Here is an 11,671-nt window from a genome sequence, read left to right as displayed (position 1 = left end):
ATATTCTTATATTTCTGAGCTATGGTAACTGCACTGTTGTCTTATCGAACGCACCGGAAGTGAAACAGGAAGTAGCGATATATCACACATGTGTTGCAACAGATCAAAATGGCTTTTCACGCTTTACGAGCCGGCACGCGACAAAAAGCTGCTATACAGCAGGTATGTGTGTTTATTTTGCTCTCGTGACAAAGATGAAGCTGAGTTTTTGCATACCAAATGCGCAATGTCGATTTAGATCGGTGCATTCTAACGTGCGAGGACAAGGTTACCGAAAAACGCAAAGTTACAGAAGGTTAAACGTCTGTATACGGTTATAAAACAAGTGCATAAGTGTACTGCCGATCTTGATTAAAAATTTATTAGTGTATCTTAGTAGCAATGATCTTTTCAATTATTACCTCAATACCTGGGATCCAATGCATATGATATCTCTAAAATATGGGAAAACTGATTTTGACTCCAGTTAGATTTAAGAAAAGGGGAGGGGGTCATATTTGTTTGATAACGGTAAGGACAAATGTTTTGTATGCACGTTTGTGTTAGAAATTATATGTACCATAATGTCAGAATATTTGGCCAAAGGTTAATTACGGAAAATTGACAATTCGATATCTGATTGATTTAAAAATCCATTAATCCATTCCAATCCACTTCATTAATTTTGAATTCCAGCTAATTAAATGTCAGCTATGTCTAGCTTCATCAGAAAGCCAGTCAATGAAGACACCTTTACAAAGAGTTGGGTCTGTGGACTGTCGGATCCATCAACAGCAGGTAATAATAAGAGAACAGAAGATTTATATAGGCTAATAGCCTGTTATCTAATCCATTTTATATGTATTTACATATATATAATAAAAATTGTTGAAATTAAATGAACAGCAGGTAAACCTATTCAATTGACCAACATATCTACCTGGTACCATTGGAATGCAATCTAAAGAGCTGAGACATAGTTAACATCAAATGAACTGAATACTCACTCAGTCAATGAATTTCCTGACAGAATCTGGATAGTTGGCAAGTAAAAGTCATGACCAACAAAATATGTTTTAAAGAGAAACCAAATATACTGAAACCTGCCAAAGCACACAGGTCTCTGTATCAAGGCCACCTGCTTATTAATTAAGACTTCTTTCTAAGGGTTCCAATGCAAGTGGCTATTAATATAATAACACAAATACCTTTATAGAAAGGTTTAATACTGCATTTATTAAACTGTTGACCACAAGAACAGTATGCCAATATCTTTACAAATCTAGTAATGTTTTAATTAAAAATGCTTCACTACTGATGAATGGGTTTTTTTTCTCTATCAAAAACAGAAGCAGACAAATTAGTATTTTCTTTAGTTACAAAAGTTTCTTACTGTACACCATATTACCACCACTGCAGTTGGGTGAGCCAAAGGTTGAAGGTCAAATAAGTGAAATGTTGATTGCAAGTTTACACCTATTGGCTGTTTAGGGGATACAAATGCTTCTGTTTTTAAAAATGTGTCTTTAATTGTCAGATGACAAATTAATGGAACAGCTAATTTAAGGTTGTATTTTCTCATTCAACTTATCTATTCCAGGCTAGACACATGTCAGGTCAACCACCAAACTTCTTTAAAAATGTTTGGAATGAAATAAAAGAAGGCTTTCAAAAAGACCAAGAGATGAAGGTAGGCAAAAAATTTTTTAAAGTTTATTTTGAAAACCAACTCATTTACTTGTATGGCATATATTTATTTTACATCTCTCTCAATAATTATCGATGAAATATATCAATGATTCTTTTTTTGTTTACAGAAAAACCTGAAAAAATTCAGAGAAGAAACAAAGAAATTAGAAGAATCTGACGCACTACAAAAGGCAAAGGCTAAATATGTAAGTATATATATATAACATAAACGTGTATGAAGTGGTCAGTGCTATATCAATGAATTTGAAGTGAGAACTAGTAATCAATTGCTCATCAAGTATCTTGTTTGTTAAATATGCTAGAACATTACTGTCATGTAGAAACAGTTGATTTGGTTTTCCTTATACTTTGTGGCCTAATTTCAGATGAACATACAAAAAGAAACTGGTGAAGAGTTTGGAAAGAAATTTGGAGAAGTCAAAGAAAAATTGAGCGGTGTAAGTATGAGTTTAGAAATGTTGAACTTATTGTTCAAAGATAAAAAAGAGGATACTGTTGTAAAGTTGTATTTCTCAAATTACCTTCTATTCAGAAATTTGAAGTGATCAAGTGTCTGTAACAGTTTCATAGAATTTGTGTAATTAGTAATTACTTTTTTACTTTAATACTCATTAAAGTTTCATGCTACATTTTCTTTATCAATTACTTTGATACGGTTGATAATGTTTGATGTTGCAGACTTTACATGAATTATCAGAACATGATGTGGCCAAAAAAGGAAAAGAATTCACAAAAGAAACCTTAAAGTCTGCTGGTAACTTGGCTGAAACTGTGTCAAAAGGTGTTTCAGAGGGAGGTCAAAAATTAGGGCAGTCAAAACCAATTCAAACTATATCAGAGGTAGGTACAAAATAGATAAAAATCATTTGTAATTATCAATTGGCATTCATACTGTAAATAATATAACACTTTAAAAACATGTATATAACAAACATACTACAACAAATTCATGTAGCATCATGATTCCAATATAAGATGTCTATAAGATGTTTAGAATGAACTATGATTATAACAAAGTGATTTTGTTGGTCCCCAGAGGTTTGTTATAACTGTATTTTACTGTATTACTTTACTTGTTAGCAACAACGTTTTATAAGAGACATCGGATTTAACAACTTTTCTTGTCTAGTGTTTGACTTCCACTTATACTTACATTGGAAGGGTTTATTATGAAATCACACAAACTACTGAGTCAAACTGCCTGACATATGACCCATTAATGGATTTTAAATGATGTCTATAGAATTTTGCCAAGAAAAATATGTTCTTTCAATAATTTAATCATGCAAATGTTATTTCAGCCTCATGAAAATCAATTTACTAAAATTTGTCGTGTTCATATATTTGTTTAATCTGATTTAGGCTGTGAAAAATGAGTTGAAAGACATTGATACAACACGAGCACAATCCTACAAAAAGCCAGGTAGGTTCTGTACTTTATTGTATATTGGTTCATGGTAATTCCAGTTCACACCAGGTAAAACTAACTATGGTGATAAAATGTTTTACTCCAATTACATTATTGGCAGTTCAAATAATGCTTAAATATCCTAAATACATGCTTTATTATTATCATATTTCTTTTTAATAATTCATAATACTATTTTCTCTTTAATGCTGATGGATACAAGTCAATTTCCAATTGAATTGTGTTGATATAAAACTAACTTACATGTAACAATAATTTAATGATATATTATATTTAATTGGTTCATTATCATGACTTCTAAGTGTGATTGTCCTATGGGCTATTAAGAAAATGTGATTGATTGTATTCACTTTTTCAGAGGTTCTTCGAATGCGAACTGAAGATTCTGTTAGCTTCAAAAGGAAAGATGAAGTGGAAATAAATGAGTAAGATGTTTAACTCTTCTGTAATCAGTTTCTCAAATAATAGTCCATGTGATCATAGCTTGTCATCAGTCAAATTACACACAGAACATTTGTCTACTTTTTTAAAAAGGGTTGGTATTGTGGATTTTTAATCCTTTGAAATTACAAATTAAAATATATTTTGATAGGGAATCTAAAGATGTCATTACTCAAATCAGCAACTTTAATGTTAGTCTTATTGTGGTCTCTATGCTGCTTTATGTTTTTTTGGTGTTTTTTTGATATTGGGAGAAAAAAGTATATTGAAAAAATAATTTGAGTTAAAATTTTGTTTACAGAGAAGACACAGGAATGGTTCTACACAAAGACTCCAAATTCTATCAGAGCTGGACAAACTTCAAGGATAATAACCAGTACATTAACAGTAAGTTATATAGATAGACAAAGCTATGTATATTTCACTATGTCCATGGGTTTTCCATGTCTTTCATGTCCTGTCTCAATTTCTGATGTCGTGCAAATAATGGAAAGTAAATCATTATTCTCAATGTTTCTTTTATATCATTTACCAATAGAAGAACATTTTCGTAGTGTTATATACCCTAATAACTATTTCTTGTTGTTTGTAGAAATGTTTGAGCTGAAAATGAAATATGATGAGAGTGATAATGTAATGGTAAGAGTTACTAGGACTTTTACAGACAAAGTTGGCAGCTTACTAGGTAAGTATTTACAGTGATTTAAGGTCAGGCTTTATCAAAGTCAATATGTCTTGACATTTTAAATGTTCAATGTACGCTATTTTTCGACTTCATATCTTGTAGTTTGATTTTAATAGTGTAATACCAAAATATTTTGTCATTTCCAGGTGGCATGTTTACAACAACAGAAATGTCAGAAGTATTAACAGAAATTTGTAAAATAGATCCAACGTTTGATAAAGAAAACTTCATCAAAATGTGCCAATTAGACTTCATTCCAAACATATTAGAAGTGAGTATACATGCATTTACACATTTAGAGTTAGTTCCCTTTAAAATGTTAACATTAACATAAATTGCTAAGCAATTTTATCTTGGACTGTTTTCATTTTTACAGTTGGACTGGTTGAAACTTTTGTAGAAATAAGATTTCAAATAAAATTCATGACAGACTTGCAGCTTTTGATTCAGACATATGCATTAGGGCTTTGCTAAAGCTTATTTGAAAACAATATCAAGTCACTAGATCTGTCATTAATTCATAAACGAAATTACTAAATTATCATATCAAAACGTTCAAGATGGATTTCACCTAGCTTTTCTTGTGTTTCTATGTATCTGAAGATGGCCGAGAGGCCGAAAATTTGTGGAAGAGATATTTATACTATTTAATGAAATTACTAAGTCCAGTTCATTAATTCATAGACAAATTAACCCAGTCCAACCAATCAAACTGTACAAACAAAACAGATTGCTCTTTAAAGCTATAGACAAAGACAAGGACAGGAAAGAATTTAGAAAGTTGGTAATATTTCATTAGTACGTCATTTGAACAGTAGTTAAGAGTGCATTTCATCTGAGTTAGCAGTTTAACAGAGGTTCATTTTAAACCCTAAACGTAGGTATGATACTATTGTAATATATCAGAATCATCCTGATACTACAGTTACAATTATAAATTCTTTCCAGGCAACTCTAAGTGGTAATCTGGAAATCCTAAAGGACTGGTGTTTTGAAGGGGTAAGTTAAATAAGGGAGTAGAAGTGAATAAGATCAACAATATTTTGTTACATATAAAAAGGTCACCATCATAAAAAAAATCTTAATATACTGTGACTGAACTATAATATTATAAGACTGGAAATGCATGTACATTGTATTTTAATGGGCCATCCATTTTGTTTCCAATTATGTATGATAATAACATTCTTGAACATGAGTAGTTAATTCACTTGACCAGAAACCAATAGAAAGTGTGTTTGTTATCAATTTATTTATTGGACAAATTATGGTATTCTGATATTGTTTTCAGGCTTTCAACGCATTAGCACATACAACAAAACAGAGACAAGCAGTTGGTCTTAAATTAGATCACAAAGTACTTGACATCAATAACATAGAGGTAGTCAATTCTGTAACTGTTTGACACTTCATTAACTATTGTAAAATTATTGAATTAAAATTGTGATCAATACAATAATACCCAAATTTATGTGAAAATGATCAATGATATGCTGATTATTTTGGTTTAGCGAGAATGAATATTTCGTTAATTAGTAATAATTTGCCGTGCATTGTGCATATAATATAATAAAGATGTTCCATGTTCTCATATTTTATTTGATACAGTTGTATTATAGAAAATTGAAACTATTGAAAATTTACTGTACATGAACAGTATTATTTCTCCCTGCAATTTGACAAATTTGCAAACTATCTGAATTGTGTGTTCTATAGATTGTAGGTGCTAAGATGATGGAACAGGGTCCAGTGCTGATCCTTACGTTCCGCTCACAAGAAATACGGGTTGTTCGAGATGCAAAGGGAAAGATCGTAGATGGAGATTTGGTGAGTAGATACACATCATCCATGTTCTCATTCTTAATCCTGACTTAAAATAACTATCAGATACAGTACTAAATTCATATTAAGTTATACAGATCACAACAAAAAGATGATTTCCTATCAATTCATAAAATTTCTGTACATGTATTTGTATATTTGTGTTTTTCATTTGTTTTACCTATAAATATAGTTTTAGACGTATTTACCATGGATCTCATTTGTCAAAGCCATTTCTACAGCAGTCAAAATTATTGCAGTCACTTTTAATTGCTTGGAATCAGATTTGTATGTTTACCAACTTGTTCATCTGGGGGCTTCGTTGGTCGAGTGGTTAAGGTGTCCCATTATTCTACCACTAGCCCTCTACCTTTTAGAGGGCAGGTTTGAAACCAAAGTGAAGCGGGTTGCCAAATACTGACCATCGGTCAGTGGACTTTTCCTCAGATGCTCTACCATTCCTCCACCTCCTAAACATGGCATGTCTATAAAAGGTCTATAAACAGAATATTAAACCGAGTTAACCTAAATCATGACTTTGTTGCAGGACACTGTCAGTAGGATCACGTATGTGTGGGCAATGTGTAGGGATCAAGAGGAGTACAATCCCAGGGCCGCGTGGAAACTGTTGGACGTCTCCGAACAGATCGGCGAAATGTGGCTCTAAAGGGCATGTCTAGTCAGCATATCGGACCTCACACAACAGACAGCAAATTATGTGGTACAATGAATACTTTCACAGACAGAAAAAGACATTGGTACTATACAGCTCACATTCAACATTGCCATTGGAGACTGAGTAATTTCGTGACATACCCCGTATATGTCATTGGCAATAAGAGACTCGGTGAATATTTGCTCGAAATATTTGCAGCAAATTTTCTCTCAGAAAGGGAACTTCCAGTCCTAGTGTGATCAACCACAGTAAGGTTTCGGAGAGGCACAAACCGGATGCTTCTCAAACAATTTAAAACTTCAGCTTGAAGCTCTACAGTAATGTTTTAGCATGTTTCCAGCTTCCGTTCACTGTGATATTTCTAGGCTACAGATGTTGTCAACTGACATCTTTCATGCTGGAACAAAATTGAAGTGATCAATGTTTTAGTAAACGCTACTGTTGAAAAAAGATATTACGTTGTACACTAGGCAAGCGTTTTTTTTAACTATTATTAAGGTATGAAAATATGTGGTTAATACAAAATTCATTGTTACATTATTAAACAGGTTGATATGGAGGGAATGCTATTGAAGATTTGATCTTCACCCACTACAATAACAGCCAGTGTATTTACTGTGATATAACATTAAAACACAATTTACATAGTGACTGATCAGTTCATATACATCAGAACAAAAATCACAACTATTTATAACAGGAAAAATTACAACTATTTATAACAGGAAAAATTACAGTGTTTAATCAATTAATTTGAATTGTGGACCTGATTTTAAAAGAAATAAACAAAATTTCTTTTAAATTTGATGGTTGTTTATATATTTGTATGCAATGGGAATTATTTTGCTTGCAAATCTGGAAGGTGATGCACACAAAGTGTACTTGAAAGTTTATTTTACAATGATATTTTTCATCAATACATGTACTAGTCCGCTAAACCTGCCTATATTATTAGGCTTTTTAATTTTTTTTTTTTTTTTTTTCCTAATATATATATATATTGGGCAAAAAAAAAAAACAAGAGATCCCAGAGGGATCTTGGCGCCCACCAAAGAATGATCAACCTCTGACAATGGAAAGAGGGATTTTTTCTCTGCTTTTCAAACTTTTACTACATATTACTACATATGAAATTTGAAAAAGATCCTATTTTCTGAGATATATAACAAACTCCATTAAAATCCAAGATGACTACCTGTCGGCCATCTTGTTGACAGATAAGTCCGAAAAATGCAATATGCACAACTAAGGTCCTAGGGGAACTTATATATAAAATTTGAGAGAGATCTATTCAGAACTTATAATCTGAGAAATAGCGGTAACAAACTTTAACTGTCAAACTCAAAGATGGCGGCCATCTTGTTGACCGATCGGTCCCAAAATGCAATATGCACAACTAGGGCCCCAAGGGAACCTACAAATAAGATTACAGAGAGATCCCTCCAGTACTTTCTGAGAAATGGCGGTAACAAACTTTAACTATCAAAATCCAAGATGGCGGCCTGGCGGCCATCTTGTTGACCAATCAGTCCCAAAATGCAATATGCACAACTAGGGCCCCAGGGGAACCTACATATGAAATTTGAGAGCGATCTCTCCAGTACTTTCTGAGAAATAGCGGTAACAAACTTTAACTATCAAAATCCAAGATGGCGGCCATCTTGTTGACCCATCGGTCCCAAAATGCATTATGCATAACTAAGGCCCCAGGGGAACCTACCTATGAAATTTGAGAGAGATCCCTCCAGTACTTTCTGAGAAATAGCGGTAACAAACTTCAATTATCCAACTCCAAGATAGTGGCCTGGCCGCCATCTTGTTGACTGAGCAATCCCAAAATGCAATATGCACAACAAAGGCCCTAGGGTAACCTACATGTAAAATTTGAGAGAGATCCCTTCTGTACTTTATGAGAAATAGCGGTAACAAACTTCCATTATCAAAATCCAAGATGTGTGGCCTGGCGACCATCTTGTTGACCGATCGGTCCCAAAATGCAATATGCACAACTAGGGCCCCAAGGGAACCTACATATAAGATTACAGAGAGATCCCTCCAGTACTTTCTGAGAAATAGCGGTAACAAACTTTAACAATCAAAATCCAAGATGGCGGCCTGGCGGCCATCTTGTTGACCAATCGGTCCCAAAATGCAATATGCACAACTAGGGCCCCAGGGAAACCTACAAGTGAAATTTGAGAGCGATCTCTCCAGTACTTTCTGAGAAATAGCGGTAACAAACGTTAACTATCAAAATCCAAGATGGCGGCCATCTTGTTGACTGATCGGTCCCAAAATGCAATATGCATAACAAAGGCCCCAGGGGAACCTACCTATGAAATTTGAGAGAGATCACTTCAGCCCTGTCTGAGAAATAGCGGTAACAAGAAATGTTAACGGACGGAAGGACAGACACGGACCACGGACGAAAAGCGATTTGAATAGCCCACCATCTGATGATGGTGGGCTAAATTTTTTTTAAAAAGCCTAATAATATAGGCAGGTTTAGCGGACTACACATGTACCAGTAGAAACTAGAACTTTTATCTAGGACCCAGCCCCAAACCAAGTTTCATTGAAAACCCTCTAGTAGTCTACAAAGAATAGCCGTTTAATCATGTGTGTCCATGGACCTCAACAGCATTTGACGATTGGCACAATACAGTAGTTGTTGGTTTCTGATAAATTTTTAAAATTTTACTATTGTGACCTTGAAAGGAGAACAAGGTCAATAAAGTGACAAACTTCAAAGTGGTTAATCCAGGATACTACTGACCCAAAATTTTAGTTCTTTAGTCATTTCACATATGTACTTAGAAATCAAAGGTTTTAGCATAATCTGCTCTCCTTGAATAGTAGGGGAACCTACTATACTAACTACTCAGATATTGACAAATCTTAATCTATTTGACCCCTGTGACCTTGAATGACTGTCATGGTCTTTCATTTGAAAAAAACTTGGTAGCCCTTCATCCCAGCAAGCCACAGACATAATATTGGATCTCATAAGCCTCTAATTATTGACAAGACATCATGTAAAGACTTGAAGGACAGTAAAGGACATTCATATGAACAAATTTGGTAGGCCTTCATCCCAGTATGCTACAGGCCCAATATCACCAGTATGGTGTCTCTAGGCCTTTTAATTTGTTACTGACAGTAAAAGATTTTACAGTAAAATATTTTAGCCAATTTGAACGATGACTTTGAATTAAAGTGAAGATCATTTATTTGAACGAAATGGGTAGCATGATGTCTATAGGTCATCCTGTCCCTTTGAGTCAGATGACCTGGAAAGGTGGAGGTATCGTGTTCCGATATAGATTATGCATATCTACACACTGTAAACAGATTGTCACCAATAGTAAGAGGATTGTTGAATGATAGGTGTACAGACAACAAAACTAACGAGGAACTTTGTTGTGGTGGTATAATCACGGGACATCACCAAATTGTGCAAGGAATGGGTGATAAATCTGTTCTCCTTGTTTAAATTATGAATAACGTTGCCCTTCATTCACGGTCACAGCGGTCAAATAGACTGAAATAGATTTAAACAACTTCCTCTTAATAACCAAGAGGCCAAGAGGCATAGAAACCTGATATTACTAGTAAACCTATGGCATGCTGGGAGGAAGGGCCAAATAGGCTAAAATATCTAAACAAGGTCTTCTCAAGAACCGAAAGACTAATGGTACTCATATTGGGCCTTCGGTATGCTGGGATGAAGGGCTACCAAGTTTGTTCAAATGAATGACCTTGACCTTCATTCAAAGTCACAGGGGTCAAATAGGCTAAATCTTTAAACAACTTTTTATCGAGAACCACAAGGTCTAGACACCTGATATTACCTGGGTCATTCATAGAAGTTCTTATTGATTCTCTTAGGGTATGTTTAAAATATGCATCATAATAACCAGATAGCAGGTGAGCGATTTGGGCCCTTGTTACAGTAAAATAACTTGTTTTAGAAATAAGGATTACTATCAACAATTTTTCAACCTTTTCTAATTTTGGATATAAGGTGACTTTACTTTGAAACTGGTCAACATTTCTTGTTTCCAAACATATCTTCAGGCATCATAATCTAAAAATTTACTACACATGATCCATTGTTTCTGCATACTTAAATGTCTAGCTATGCAAGTGTATGTACATGTTGTTGTACACAAGATTAACCTAACTTTCATAAACAGAACATAGGCATGTATATCTACTAAGCAGATTCTGGATGGGTGCATAAAGACTAAAACAAAGAGGCCCATGGGCCTTACTAATAGTCAGCTTCGTCCGTCGTCCGTATTCACTTTTCGTCCGTATTCCGTCCGTCCTTCCGTCCGTTAACATTTCTTGTTACCGCTATTTCTCAGACAGGGCTGAAGTGATCTTTCTTAAATTTCATATGTATGTTTCCCTGGAATTTGGTAGTTAAAGTTGGTTACCGCTATTTCTCAAGTAATGGAGAGATCGCTCTCAAATTTCATATGTGTGTTTCCCTAGTTGTGGATATTGCATTTTGGGACCGATCGGTCAACAAGATGGCCGCCATCTTGAATTTTGATAGTTAAAGTTTGTTACCGCTATTTCTCAGAAAGTACTCGAGGGATCACTCTCAAATTTCATATGTAGGTTTGCCTGGGGCCCTAGTTGTGCATATTGCATCTTGGGAATGATCAGACAACAAGATGGCCGTCAGGCCAGCCACCATCTTGGATTTTGATAGTTAAAGTTTGTTACCACTATTTCTCATAATTAAGGTACTGAAGGGATCTCTCTCAAATTTCACATGTAGGTTCCCCTAAGGCCTTTGTTGTAAATTGAAGTTTGTTATATATCTCAGAAAATAGTATCTTTCTCGTAATTTCATATGTAGTAATATGTAGTAAAGTTTGAAAAGCAGAGAAAACATCCCTCTTTCCATTGTCAGACG

The 11,671-nt window shown here is 34.3% G+C and overlaps 1 protein-coding gene across 1 annotated transcript; it reads left to right on the top strand.

Moving 5' to 3' along the window:
• Positions 1-44: 44 nt before the first annotated feature.
• Positions 45-7,546, top strand: LOC138332939 (mitochondrial import inner membrane translocase subunit TIM44-like). Its single transcript, XM_069280993.1, has 15 exons — positions 45-162; positions 676-777; positions 1,580-1,669; positions 1,797-1,874; positions 2,055-2,126; positions 2,368-2,529; positions 3,052-3,112; positions 3,477-3,543; positions 3,861-3,946; positions 4,152-4,244; positions 4,391-4,515; positions 5,193-5,243; positions 5,536-5,625; positions 5,961-6,071; positions 6,613-7,546. Exons 1-15 carry the CDS (start codon positions 109-111, stop codon positions 6,730-6,732), a joined length of 1,362 nt encoding a protein of 453 aa, XP_069137094.1. The 5' UTR covers positions 45-108; the 3' UTR covers positions 6,733-7,546.
• The last annotated feature ends 4,125 nt before the right edge of the window (positions 7,547-11,671 follow it).

This window comes from Argopecten irradians, chromosome 10 (genome assembly GCF_041381155.1).
Source record: "Argopecten irradians isolate NY chromosome 10, Ai_NY, whole genome shotgun sequence".
Classification (NCBI taxonomy): Eukaryota; Metazoa; Mollusca; class Bivalvia; order Pectinida; family Pectinidae; genus Argopecten; species Argopecten irradians.
This window is presented reverse-complemented; position numbering and strand designations above follow the sequence as displayed.